Source organism: Vespa crabro, chromosome 22, assembly GCF_910589235.1.
Source record: "Vespa crabro chromosome 22, iyVesCrab1.2, whole genome shotgun sequence".
Classification (NCBI taxonomy): Eukaryota; Metazoa; Arthropoda; class Insecta; order Hymenoptera; family Vespidae; genus Vespa; species Vespa crabro.
This window is the reverse complement of record NC_060976.1, coordinates 832,501-848,792: the sequence shown is the minus strand read 5'-3', so window position 1 is coordinate 848,792 and position 16,292 is coordinate 832,501. Positions and strand designations below refer to the sequence as shown.

At 27.0% G+C, this 16,292-nt stretch overlaps 1 protein-coding gene across 5 annotated transcripts in view; it reads left to right on the top strand.

The window, feature by feature from the left end:
* LOC124431625 (A disintegrin and metalloproteinase with thrombospondin motifs 18) overlaps positions 1–16,292 on the top strand; it is an 88,079-nt gene that overhangs the window by 47,140 nt on the left and 24,647 nt on the right. For all 5 annotated transcript variants that reach the window (XM_046979731.1, XM_046979732.1, XM_046979730.1 and 2 more), the window contains exon 3: positions 5,543–5,877. In XM_046979731.1, coding sequence (XP_046835687.1) covers positions 5,543–5,877 — 335 coding nt within the window. The remainder of the gene's footprint in view (positions 1–5,542; positions 5,878–16,292) is intronic.

The following is a 16,292-nucleotide window of genomic DNA, read 5'->3' as shown; positions in this document are numbered from 1 at the left end:
TTTCTCTAGAAAGATTCGATTTTCAATCCTGTTCGTCGTATTATCATTCGAAAAAATTTCGTTTAAAATCTTCAAACTGAATAATATTAACAATATTAAATCGTCGACGTTACAAAGGTATTGACTCTTTTTTTTCTGAAGAAGAAGAAAAAAGGAGAGAAGAAAAAAAGAAAAAAGGAAAAGAAAGGGGGAAAAAAAAGAAAAAGGAAAGAAGTATTGTCAGTTCGGTGTAACTATCTCGTACGATGTAAATATCCAGACAACCGTAGACGACGACAACGAAAACGACAACGACAACGATGACAACGACGAGAATGACAACGACAACGATGACAACAACGAAAACGACAACATACATAAAAGCTATGTCTTCCTGGTCACCCAAGTCCATTGCGGTCATGCAGATGAATCCGCAAGGACGTCGACTGTCAGACGATTCTTACATGAAGACATATTACAGCAGCTGAACTGCGAACGCATTCTGCGACTTCTTCATCTTTGTTACTCCTTTTTCTACTGATCCCTCTCTCTCTCTCTCTCTCTCTCTCTATCTATCTATTTATCTATCTATTTATCTATCTCTATGTCTGTCTGTCTGTCTCTTTCTCTTTATCTTTCTATCTCTCTGTGTGTCTCTATATGTCTCTTTTTATCTGTCTACTTTGTAAACGGATAGATACTTAAACGCAATTATCCATTTAAATGTTAGATCACCGTCGACAATAGCCAATGGGAACACGATCGATCGAGAAAACGTCATGGACTTGTGCACTTTAAGAAGAATCTCAACTATCCGTGGTATGTTAGTAAAGTAACTGAGAAAGGGAATTGATTCTTGAACTGAAAATGTTATATGTGTTCAAACGGTTCAGATTAAACTTAAATCGAGATTACGAGATATTTCTTCTATTTTCGATTATTAGATAAAATCTAATTTATACGGGATTTATTATCATTTTTATTTGTCAATATTCGTCGATACTTATTAACGATTTAACGAAAAAGAAATTATATAGATATGTCTATTGAAAATTGATATGGGACAATTATCAATGTAAACATAAATACATTTATACGTATTACTATGAATATATTACTTACACACACACACATATATATATATATATATATATATATATATAATATGTGTTAATTTCATCATTCGAAAAAATTTCGTTTAAAATCTTCAAACTGAATAATATTAACAATATTAAATCGTCGACGTTACAAAGGTATTGACTCTTTTTTATCGATTTAACAAAGAATATATATTTTAAGAATCAATATAAGATAATTATCAATGAAAACATAAGTACACCTATATGTATGTCTATGTATATTTTATTCATACATACATATATATAAAAATATATCGATATTTATTATCGATTTAACAAGGAATGTATATGTTGAAAATTGATATAGGATAATTATCAATGAAAACATAGATACATCTATACGTATGTCTATGTACATTTTATTCATATATACATATATATAAAAATATATCGATATTTATTATCGATTTAACAAGGAATGTATATGTTGAAAATTGATATAGGATAATTATCAATGAAAACATAGATACATCTATACGTATGTCTATGTACATTTTATTCATATATACATATATATAAAAATTTATCGATATTTATTATCGATATAACAAAGGATGCATATTTTTTAAGAAACGATATAAGACAATTATTAATGTAAACATAAACACATCTATAACTGTATATATATATATATATATATATATATATATATATATATATATATAAATCTGACAATAGCTATTATCGATTTAACAAAGAATTTATATCATGAGAATAAATATATAACGATTATCAATGAAAAAATAGATACATCTATACGTATATCTATGTATATTTTATTTACGCATATGTATCAAAATTTCACGATACTTATCGATTTAACAAAGAATATATGTCTTGAGAATCAATATAGTATAATTAAAAATGAAAATATATACACAGCTATACTTGGGTCTCTATATATTTAATTTCCTTACATATATGTATATATATATATATATATATATATATATATATTTCATTTCATATAGAAAATCGTTTGAAGTATCGATGTGCGCAAATCTATCACCGATTGAAATAATTTATCTTTCGTCAATCGCCATTGTTTCTTCTTCACGCCACCTTCGATTCCCACTCGTTCAAGTATAATAACATTCGTACGTCGTTGAATATTTCTCTTCTCTCTTCCCTCCCTCCCCCCTCCCCCACCCCGCCCTCCCACCTGTTTCTTACCTCTCACATTTTACATCATCCCATTAGAATCAGACATTAATTCAAATCATTAAAATCAAATTAGAATCCATAAAAATTACTGATAAAGAACGTAATTAAGCTTATTTACACGATTTTCTAGATATCAGTTGATAGTAGAAAAACAAAAAAATTGAGAAACAGGAAAGAAAAAAATGAAAAAAAAAGGGCAATAAGGCGAAAAGTTTATTTAGATTGATTAGAAAAATACACACATGCACGGCCGCGAAGTACAGTGAAAACTCTTGAAAATTATGAAACATATATACATACATATATATATATATATATATATATATATATATATATCTTTTTCAAAGGACAAAAAGAAAGAAAAAATGAGGAAAAATATTCGTGTGTTCGAAAGTCACGGCATCGGTTGTCTCTTGTACGTCCGCCGCATGTGCGACCATTGACAAATGAGTTTAGAATTCTCGTACGACAAGCATGCGAGAACGCGCGCGCGTGAACGAATGCCCCGGAAAACATTCACATAAATCCTCACCGTTCCATCCATCACGCAGGATCGTACTTACGTACGTATGTTACGTACGTATGTATGCCCATATACATATACATATATATATAGATATATATGTATACATAATACTAACGTACGTGTTAGTGTAAGTCTCGAAGTGTAGATATATCGCGTGAAAATCTCATTCAAGAAGTCGAAGCTCATAATGGCGCTTAACGCTTCGCATTAATTGAACGCAAATTCCTACCCTTCCGCTTTTTCAATAATACTAATCACCTTTGTAACACTTACAACGATACAATGAACTTATATTTTTTCTTTTTCTTTTTCTTTTTCTTATTCTTTCTTTCTCTCTCTTTCTTTTTCCCTTTCTCTCTTTTTTTCTTTTTCTTTTCGAAGACATACATATACATTATATATATATATTAATTTTTAATTTAGATATTAAATATATATATTAAATATTATATTCATATATTATATAAATATTAATTAATATATGTATATATATTTAATATGATATATATATATATATACATATATATTAATTAACAATAAATTTTAAATTAAATAAAGACTTTTCTAAACTATTTAAAAATGATAAATTTTAATTTAAATAAAAATCTTTCTAAATTCTTTAATAATAACAAATTTTAATTTAAATAAAATCTCTCGTAAAGTCTTAAAAAATAATAAATTTTTATTCTGATTAATATTTATTATATATATATATATATATATATATATATATATATATATATATATATATATATATCTAACAAATTTTACGAGAAATTATTTTTTCGCAATTGTGTGCGAATGCAAGATTTAAACGTAAATAATTCCTAATTAAATCATAATAATAAATTATCTAACAATATTTACTTATAAAATAATTAACATATGTATATAATATTACTAATATACATATAACTATATACACATAATAAACTATTGAATTATAATGAAAAATAAAAAGAAAAAAAATTCATATAAAAAAAAAGTCAAGGAGTTGCACTATGGCATAGATAAAAAAATCAAAGATAACAACAAGAGATTCCGTTCGACTAGGAAAGTTCAATGAAAAAAAAAAAAAAAAAAGAAAAAAAAAGAAGATAAAAAACCACACTCATCTAACCAGTTCAAAATGATAATAATACTCGTATTTAGATTGGAGAAGCGTGCAAGCACCGCTAAGAAAATATCTACCGTTTCCCCATTGTGTGTCATTTACGTCTTCAACTTTATGTCCCTTTCCTTTGTACATTATTGCGCTATTATCGCAACGTTCCTGGCTGTTTTATTGAATGCATAAATAAATGAAGAAATTGCAGGTAGTATTGAATCGTGACAGAGCAAGTATTATGCCTCCATCTCTGTTCACCGCAACTTTTCTTTACATCCTCCTCCTCCTTCTCCTCATCTTCTTCTTCACTCACCCTCTTCGTTCCCTCACCTATACTGGCATTCACCGATCTCCTATAACCCCGTTCTACCCCGCCATTCCGTATTTCCATTATTTTCTTGTTCTCTGAACATTCGTACGGTTCTATAACGTCCTCTCTTCCACCATTTGGCTCTTTCTACTCATAGCACATGCTCCTGTGCCATGGCGTTTACGAGTCCACTTGCTCTTGGTATAATGTTATAATCAGACCGTTTTACTACCCACGCTTCTCTACGTGCCGCTGAATAAACGCTCGACAAACGTTCCGCGTATCGTCGTCGAGATCTTGGATTCCCAGGACGGTACTTCTCTTGGATTTAACAAGAGTAACGATATGATAGAAGTGCGATAGAAGTCTATTCGATTGAACTTTAAGCCATCGAGTAAGTTTACGACTGACAGTAACGTTCTTATTACCATTTATATGTATATATATATATATATATATATATATATATATATATATATTTATATTTTATAAATGCGTATATATATATATATATATAATAATTATAATATATGCGCATAAAGTATACATTATATATATTAAATATATATATATTTTTTATTCATAAATTTACATATATATAATTAATAGGTATATACAAATATCTATAAAATAAATATTATATTATATAATGTATGTATATATATTTATATATATATATATATATATATATTTATATTTTATAAATGTATCAACTCTATTAGTAAACTGACAATGATATTCTTATTATCATTTATATATATACATATAATAATTATATGTGCGCATAAAGTATACATTATATATATTAAATATATATATATTTTTTATTCATAAATTTACATATATATAATTAATAGGTATATACAAATATTTATAAAATAAATATTATATTATATAATGTATGTATATATATATATATATCACTTCTATTTATTAATTATATATTTTTATTAATTAATGATAAATATTTTGTAAAATATATAGTCAATATATAAGAATATTTTGATCACTAATAAATAATTAAATCTCAGCGTTACAATAATATTGCGACAATTACACATATTACATACTGATACTTTATTATCAATATTAATAATTGAATTAAAATATTAATTAAATATTTATAAAATACTGACCGAATAAATAACAGCTTATTTATATTATGAACGTTTGAACTTTCTCTCTCTCTCTCTCTTTCTCTCTTTCTCTCTCTCTATCTCTATCTCTTTATTTCCCTCTCTTTCTCTCCTTCTATAAATATTAATATAGGATTCATAATATGATCGATTAACATTCATTATTTTTTTTATCTTCAGGATTGTATACATTAGAAGATCAACTTCACGATCACGAGATCGTGATACCACGTAAGGTTAGCCATAAAGGCGAGTTAATCTCGCATAACGTGAGTCATCATCACGACGAGGATGGAACTGAGGTACATTATCGGTTGTCAATAGCCGGCAAAGAGTATCATATCGAATTGACAGCTGCCAAAGACTTCATCGGGCCGAGCATGATAGTTGAGAGGCATAAACGTGATTTCCACGTACGTACGCCGCCAAAAAATCGTTCAAGCAAATGCCATTATCGTGGATTCATTCGTGATCATCCAAACTCTCGAGTTGCTTTATCAGCCTGCGATGGTCTGGTAAGTTTTCTTCTTTTCTTTTTTATCTTCTTCTTTTTCCTTTTGTTTTTTATTTATTTATTTTTGTTCTTTTCATTGAACTTTATTAACCCCTCGTGAATAACTTGAGTTATACATTCTATAGATAGATAAATAGATAGATGGATAGATAAATAGATAGATATTATTTCATTTCCAATTTTATTTTCCAATATTTTTATCCTCAACCAAATCGAAAAGTATTTATTGAAAAAAATTTATCACTATTTATTTACAAACTACGAAAATTAATTAGGTATAAGAATAAAAAATAATTATTAACATTCAACGTTCATTTAATTATTTAATATAATTATATATTATTAATTTCATTATTAAATTATATATACACACATAAAAAATTTTTATTATTGAATAATATTATTGCATGTATAATTTTATATACTACGTATAGGTACTTACTTACGTTTCTGGGATTCAAAAAATTGACATTTTTTGGAAACTTATTTTTTTTCTTTTTGCCCTTTTTTTTGTTTTATTTCGATAAAGGAACGCAAACAAATTCAATTTGTTTTCGCGTTCTAATGATTTTAAGTCGTTACGTGACGTTTTATTTGTATAACAAAAAAAGAAAAATATTTTTTGTCTCCATTGAAATTGATGGCACACATAAGCTCTGTCGTAATCTGTAACAATGTCGGACTCCGTACGAAAATTCGGGCAGCCATTAGCAGTCATCCACAATATTATTAAAATTCCAATATTGTCTTGCTAAATAATGTCAGAGTTAATAGTGGCATCAATTGAAATTTTCGAATTCGTGAAAAATAAAAGAAAAATTAGACCATTATAGGGGGAAAAAAAAAAATAAATAAAAACGTTAAGTTTTTGAGAATAGTTGTCGAACTTTCGTCTGCTATTGTCAATGTTCATTAAAGTGTTTAGATATCTGACTGGATTAGTCACTGACCGTCATGAAAATCTTGCGTAGCAACTGAATTATTAACTATCGGCGAACTGAGCTGTGGTCACGATGCATTAACCATAATCAGGGTCATATATCTCCTCGTTTATATTCTTTGCGTACCGATCGAACATGAAGTTTCAGACATTAAAAGAGAGAAGGGAAGAGAAAGAGAGAGAGAGAGAGAGAGAAAGAGAGAGAGAGAAACCAAAAGAAATTCTCCGCTCTGAATGGCTTGAAATTCACGAGCACCAAGACAGCGATGTGTGTTACGCAAAATGGTGCTACTTATTCAACAAGCAAATAACTCATGACAGTTTTCGTACGCAACAAGCTTACGGATCCGGCTAAACAAGAAACTAAAAGAAAGGTGAGATGCAAAAAGTGAAAGAAAGAGAGCTAGAGAGAGAGAGAGAGAGAGAGAGGGAGAGAGAGAGAGAGGTGGAGATTATTTGATTTTCAAACAATTATATTTCAAACGTAAACCAAGAAAAATAATAATGCCAAGTATTAGAGATATAGAAGACAAAAGCGAAAAGAAATTAAATAAAAAACAAAAGATCTAATAAAAAAAAAAAGAAGAAAAGAAACAGGGGAAAAAGAATAAAAAAGCTTAAATTGGATACGACAATAGATATAACGAACTGCGATCTGGACTACTGTGTTGTAGTTATGGCTGTCAATTTTAAATGAGATCAGCAAAATTATCTTGACTTTCTAAGAATATTTATACACGTTTTATTATCGTTTTGTTCATATATATATATATATATATATATATATATATATATATATATACGAACATATACATATATATATATATATATATGTATGTATATATATGTATATGTGTACTATTCGCCACGTTACAGTTACAATCATATTTTGCGATCGTTATAGAACGGACATTTTCATTACGAATGGAACATGATAAAGTCGAGATATTTATTGCTATAAATTACAATGAGAGATAATCTTGATTAAAAGATAAAAGAATTATTTTATTAAATAAACGTTTCGTATAATGATATCTTTAAAGGTGACATCCAATTTAGATTTGAATTTATATTCAATGTTCTTCGGTTTTTACTCATTTTTATTCATTAGTGTTGTTTTTTAATTTTTATTCGATGTGATACCTTTTTTTTCTTTTTTTTTTTTTATTTATTTTTACTCAATATCGTTCATTTCTGAAATTTTTTTTCAATATCGTTAATTTGAAAAATTTTTGTTCCATATTTTAAAAATGTTTATTTGATATTATTCATTTTTAAAATTGTTATTTAATATTGTCGATCTTTTTAAATTGTCACTCAATATTGTCAATTTTTTAAATTGTTAATTAATATTGTTTATTTTTTAAATCGTTATACGATATTGTTCATTTAAAAAATTTTCTTTCAATATCGTTCATTTCTCAAATTTGTATTCGACATTGTTCATTTTTAAACTTGTTACTAAATATTGTTTATCTAAAAGCTCTATTCGTTATTATTCATTTTAAAAACTTTTATTCAATATTCTTCATTTTTGTTTTAATTTTTATACAATATCGTTCATTTTAAAAATGTTCGATCAATATTTTTCATTTTTGAAATTTTTGTTCACCGTTGTTCATTTTCAAAATTATTACCCAATACTTTTTCATACATATAACAAATCATTGTCGGATGGAGCTGCTGCATATGACAAAAAATGGTAACGTTGTATTAACACGTATCAAACAAATGATTTAATCGATCGAAAATTCATAAAAAATGTTTTCAAAAATTAAAACTATTACGTACAGCATGAGAGATATGAATCACCGCAAAGTAGCTTCTATCGATCCTTCTCCAACGCACTTTTTATGCGGAAACGGAAAACGCGACCATCCATCAGAAAGCTATTCTCTTCCTCATTCAGAAGCTGCCAGGCATCGCGTTGAAATTTATGAATTTTTACCGTACCATTCTAAAAAAAAAAAACAAAGAAAAAAAGAAAAAACAGGATGAGGAAAGAGGGAAGAGAGAGAGAGAGAGAGAGAGAGAGAGAGAGAGAGAGAGAGAGAGAGAGAGAATGAGAAAAAATTTATCTAACTAGAAACAACATAAAAATTTCAGAGAGAGATAGATAGATAGATAGAGAGAAAAAAAAGAGAAAGAGAGAGAGAGAGAGAGAAAATATTTATATTTATGCTCATGATAAAGTTGCCCGTGGTGAAATATAAAACTGTAAGAATAGATCACGAATATATATATATATATATATATATATATATATATAAAAACTTTTGCAAAATAAACTATGAACGTTTATGGTAGGAAGAATGAGAAGTAAATAAAAAGTAAATTAAAAAGTATTCAAGCGACTTGAGAAACGAGAAAGGAGTAGAGATAAAAAGGAGACAGTCTGATCGGAACTAAAATTGATGGAAAATTTTCATTCATGAATTAAAAAAAAAAAAAAGAAAAAAAGAAAGAAAGAAAAAAAAATATATATATATATATAGATAAATAAACAGATATTATAATTTGTATACGAATGATAAGATGTGAGTAAATCGAAAAAAAAAAAAGAAAAAACCATAAATTCTTCGACGTGAATATTACAAAAATATAGAATAAAAATTGAATGATTTCTAATTAAATAAATAAGTAAAGTTATGTGAAGTAAGTAACTGTGCGAATTTAAAATGTACCAAAAGAGAAAGAAAAAACAAAAAAAAAAAAAAAGAAAAAGAAAAGAAAATATAAAACAGATTTTAGCTGAGCGAGAGGACGAAATGTGAAGGAAAAAAAAGAAATGAAAAACAAAAGAACAATAAATAAATAATAACGATAATAATATAAAAAAGGAAATGAAGAGAACAAAAGTAAGTACTAAGAGTAATAAGAGACGAGTGATAAGATAATGAGAGGAAGAGATAGAAAGAGGAATAGAGAAAGAGAGAGAGAGAGGATGATGAAACGAAGAAAGAGAGAAAGAGAGAGAGAGAGAGAAAGGATTATGAAACGAAGAAAGAGAGAAAAAGATAGAGAAGAGAGTGAGAGAAAGAGAGAGAGAGAGCAAATGGTAAACCGAAGAAAGAAAGAGAAAAAGAGATAGAGATAGAGGATGATAAAATGAAGAGGAGAGACAGAGAGAGAGAGAGAGAGAGAGAGAGAGAGAGAGAGAGAGAGAGAAAAGATGATAAAATAGAGAAGAGAAATAGTCAAGGATGAACAATGGATAGATGAGCGCTAAAAGTAACGAGGCGAAGATCGCGGAGGAGTTCAGTCGTTGTAAGAAGAAGAAGAAGAAAAAGGAGGAGGTGGAGAAGGTGGAGCCTCGGAGCATGCATCAATTCAATTTGCTCCCAGCTTCCAGATAATGATTTAATTTGCCGCGGCTTGGCAGATTTATGACGGCACACCTAGTCGCCTCCTCGTCGTCGTCGTCGTCGACGTTGTCGTTGTTGTTGTTGTATTGCGTTATATTGTGTTGTGTTATACTGTGCTGTATATTAGTAACTTCGTCTTATGTTACAGGAAATATAAACACATAGACATATACGTACGTATATAAATGCAAATAAGTAAGTGTCTTTAGTACTTGTCCTTATCGTTTGTTCAGAACCCTTTTCTTCGGTACACCCTTACTACGAACTTTTCTATATTTATTTGGTTATAGGTATTGATATATATATATATATATATTTATTTATTTATTTATATTACATGTATATATTATATAATTATAATATATGGTATAATATATATAATTTAATATTATACGTATAGATATATAATTTATATAATGTATTTACATTTCATATGAATTTAAATTCTTTCTATATATTTATAAATGGTATCTATTTGTTTATACTTTAAGCCATCCAATAATTCTTATTATCATTTTTACATACATACGTATATATTTATATATATATATATATATATATATATATATATATATATATATATATATAATTATACGTATATATTTATGTATATATAATTTAATTATATAATTAATTATATGATAAATTATATAATTAAATTATATATATATAATTTTATTATATAATTTAATAATATAATTTTTATATTTATAAATTTACATATATACAATTAATAATTATATATAAATATAATTGTATTTATATCTATATTATAACTACTTTGCTTTTAATATATTCATATTTATAAGTACTTTAATTTATAAGTACTTTAATTCATATATACAATTTATATATATACAATTAATAATTATGTATAAATATAATTGTATTTATATCTATATTATAACTACTTTGCTTTTAATATATTCATATTTATTAATACTTTAATTTATAAGTACTTTATTTATAAGTACTTTAATTCTAGAAAAAGATACCGAACATTTTCATTTCTATAAAAGGTCACATATTCTCATCTAATAGATAAAATAATTACTAAATTATCGTCAAATTATATCATTGATTAATTGATCTCAAAAATCAAATAAGAAGATCTAATTATTATAAAGTAAATGTCTATATTATAAAGTTCCGCGATATAATGACATGAATGTTATCGTGTAATCAGATACGTTTGATATTTATCTTTAAGATAATAGAATTATTCGATCGAGTAGAATATTCTAATATTTATCAACTATTTCATTAATATATACATATATCTGCATATCGAAAAATATCGATATTATGCAAAAAGTCCACTTATTATAAATATAACCTTCCGTACTTTACGTCAGTCATTGCATATTACATCTTTTTTAATTCGTTTCCATAGGGAAAAGAAAAAAGAGAAAGAAAAGAAAAGAAAAGAAAAAAAGAGCAGAATTTAAATCTATGGAAACGGTTACTTACTTTTGCACGGTAGATAGGTCGATCGCTCATCGAACTGCAAATATTAAAATGTGAATAACGAGATTTGTGATTCATTAAAGGTCGAAAGGCGAACGTTAATTAAAGTCAAACGAGGAATAAGGAGATCAAAAAGGGACAACGAAGAAGACGAGAGAGAGAAAGAAAGAAGGAGAGAGAGAGAGAGAAAGAGAGAGAGAAAGAGAGAGAGAGAGAGAGAGAGAGAGACGTTTATAGATACTAGAAAGGATAAAAGGAAAATGAGAATATTAAAGAGTTCGTATAATTAGTTGCTGATTGCAGGCAGCCTCGTAAAAATACGAGAGTACTTACCGATCGAGGATGTAATTAAAATGAACAATGGCGAATCAGTAGATAAAGAGAAAAAAAGAGATTATGAAAGAGTGATAGAGAGAAAGAATGAAAGAAGAAAAATATTATCTTTTAATCGTCGAGAAAATATTTCTTTATATTAAATATCTCCTATTCCTCGAACGTATCGTTTTATAATCTTAGACGACTTTTTTTTTCTTTTTTTTTTTCAACGACAAGTTGAAAGGAAGGACCAGTCACGTATACTTTCTTCAAAGAAATAAGATTAATAAATGAATCGTAGGAAGCGAAGAGGGTTTGGGATGAGGGGGGAGGAGGTTGGCTATGGTGGGTGTAAGAAGTTTAAAGAAAAAAAAAAAAAAAAAAAAGAAAAAAAAACATAAAGAAGTGGGGAAACGATTTCGTTTAATGTTTATTATTTCGTACAAGACGAAAGCACGCTCGACGAAAGAATATAGTTTGACCTTTATCGAATGTTTAAAAGTAAAGTATGTGGAACGTGACGTGCTATCGCGAGATGAAAAATTGTTTCATTGAAAATGTTTTGAAGGGCTTACATCGTAATTTAACGATATCATTCTAAAAATGATACGTATACCTGTCGTTTATAATACGCTTTCAATCGGTCTTTCATATATTTTATTTACGGTTTAAATATAAGATGAACAAATCCAGAACAGAATCCATATTGATCCATGTTCTTATATTTATAAAAGCTATATTTTGTGATTGATGATAAATATAAAGGGGACAATTATGTTTTTTTTAACTTAATATAGAATTTACAAAAAAATTTTGTTGGTTAAGATAGAATTAAAAAAAAAAAGAAGAAGAGGGGGAAAAAATGAAGTGAGATTTTTTTTTATTAATTCTTCACCTTTACCTTATAAAGCGCTCTGAAACTTTGTTCAGTATGATAAAGAAAAATTATTCAATTAACAAATTTATCAAATTATAAAAATATTTCTCTGAATAATTCTATTTTGTGTATGTGTGTGAATGTGTGTGTGTATACACACGGATTAATTTTAAATTAAAGCCCAATAGAATATCTTGTTTGTTAGTAGCAATGGAAAAAAAAATATATATATATTAAAAAAAAAGTTTACTATTTCGTATCAAATATTTTAAGATTATATATATAATTTGCAAACAGATTCTTCTTTCTAAAGAAAAAAGGGACATTTTTTTAATTTTTATTTCTTTTTTATGATACTTTTTTAAGATACTTTAATAGATACTCTAATCAGTTATCTTAAAAAAAAAAATATATATATATATTAAACGAGTATATATATATATATATATATATATATATATATATATATTAAACGAGTATATATATAATATATATATATATATATATATATATATATATATATATATTAAACGAGTATATATATAATATATATATATATATATATATATATTAAACGAGTATATATATAATATATATATATATATATTAAACGAGTATATATATAATATATATATACATAATATATATATTGTAAATTATATATGAAGAGTACAAAATATAATATACAGGATACATTAGCAATTTAAGGATTTTTAATTTTTCTTACAGAAACACTATATTTTCTTTTCTTTTAATTAATTATAAATATTTTAATGAATAATCTTTAAAAACTGAATAAATCAATATTAATCTATAAAAAGATAATGAATAATCTGTGAAATATATTATGTAGACAGGAACGTGAAGAATAATTTTATTGAATTTTAATGGTAATAATCTTACTAAAACTGAAACTTAGAAGAATTACAAACGAAAATTATAAATGAAGTTAATCAAATAACACCTGAAATATTACAAAATATACAAAGAAATATAATTACTAAACGTCAATTGTGCATTCAATAAAGTAGTAAACATTTATGAACATTTATTTAATCAATTAATTAAATAAAATATCTAATTAATTCAATTGGATCGAAAATGGAATGATTTATTTTATACAATATTTGATATATAAAATCATGAAATTTTTTTTAATATTTTTTTTTTCTTATTATTTTTAACTTAACATAATCTTTAACTGAAACTTGATTTTTAATCACTATCTTGTATATATAAAATAATTGTAAAAAGTACGATTGATAAAACGTCATTGTTTGGAATTCGTATTTACGAAACAATTAAACGATGTATAATCATTTTGAATGACATTTTTAAAATATTTAACATATAGAATCATGAAACTTTTCTTCGTTTACTATTTTTTTGTTATTCCTAACAAACGAGACATTCAACTGACCCTTGATTTATAATAACCCTATCATATACGTAGAATAATCGTGAATATTATAAATGAAAATTACGAATATTTATTTATGAAAGAAATAAACAAAATATAATCATTTTAAATGGCATCTTAAAATATTTGACGTATAAAATCACGAGACTTTTCTTAATATATTTTTTTTTTGTTATTCCTAACAAACGAGATATTCAAAAGAATCTTGATTTATAATCACTGTCATATATATATGAAATAATCATGAACAGTGGGAGTGGAAATTACGAATTCTTATTTACGAAGGAAATAAACGAAGTATAATCATTTTAAATGGTAGCTTTCGAAATGGTATACGAATAGTATGATTTCGCGTATAAGTCTTCGTAATATCCATGTATGTAGGTGTGTATATATATATATATACATAGGTACCTATATACATGTGTATACGCCTACGTACAAACACGTCGTCATGTCGTTTATGTATTTGTAAACAGGAGCAAAAGCCGAGTGTAATTGGCAGCAATACGTAATGTTCGATAATTTCAAGCGTACAACGTTAACAGCGATATCCCGTGGGTTAATCTCGTCCGTGGTACCACTAATTTCTCATAGCACCTAACACTGAGTTAGAATTGAATCTAATGATGATCATATCCTTTTCGTACTGTCTATATTCTATAATAATTACATCAGATTAATGTCTCTAGAGAATATGGAAGATATCATTTTCGTATTTCTAATTAGAAAAAAAAAAAAAGAAAAAGAAACAGAAGAAGAAGAAAGAATCAATTTCTTTCATTTGCGCACGTAGATCTTCTTTTTTCTTTTGATTTTTCTTTTTTTTTCTGTCAACAAAAAATATCCGAAAAATACAACGATAACGTAGAACAGTTAAATTAATCACGAGATCAATATCTCGTTCAATAATACAAAATGATCTATGAGTATTTACATATATATATATATATATGTAAATATATATATATATGCGTCACGTTTAACAAATTAACGAAAACGTTAATAAATTGTCTAGAAACGTGGGCGCCCACTCGCTTTCATTTTAACTTATTATTTTTATTTTCCAATCGTAAATTAAATCGCATATACCTACGTATATTTGATTTTAGAAAGGGGATAAAAATCGAATTTAAAGAAAAAAAAAGAAAAAGAAAGAAGGAGAAACAGTGAAAAATAAAAAATAGAAAACAACAATATCGTATCAATTTTCAATCGACGTGATACACAATCGGTCGAACGTAGCAATAAAATTGAAATTTTTTTTTCTTTTTTTTTTTTTTTTTTTTTTTCGTTAACTCTCAGGTCTCAGGTCTAAGATATTATCTAGCACGAAATATCACGAGAAGACACGGGTAAATTCTTCACCCTTAACCCCTCCTCGACCCCAGATCCCTCATTCCACACAATCACTCGTATCGCTTCAACGATAAAGATGTCTACGAAAGAACGGCCATTATCTATTTATTTTCACATGGAGGACATTTTAAACTCACAGTGCCACGTATCGGTGGCTCCTCTTCTTGCCCGGCTGTGAGAATCTTATCAAGAAAAAGACAGTAGTCCGTGTCTCTCCCTCTCTCTCTCTCTCTCTCTCTCTCTCTCTCTCTCTTTTTCTATCTGTCTTAGTCACTAATACATACACACAAATACACAGACGTACTCTCGCCTAAGAAGATAAACACGGACTCCCGTATTACGTAAATAAACAGATGCGCGATTTTATCTAGCACCATATTTTAAGCGGTACCTTTTTAACCCTTATCTCGAAACGCACGCAAAAGAAAATAGCGACAGGATAGAAGGACTTTCTCAGTGGATGAACGCCCTCGGAATATCGTCTCTTCATGCTCCAGTATGAGAAGTAAGAGAGAGAGAGAGAGAGAGAGAAGGAGATATTTATTAAATTTCCAGGAACGATAAACTTTTACTCACTTTAGTTACAACAGAAGCCCGCAAAATGTTACATGCTTCTCCTATGTTTCTTTTTCTTATCCTCCTATCGAATATTTCGTTCCACATTTTCTTCTTT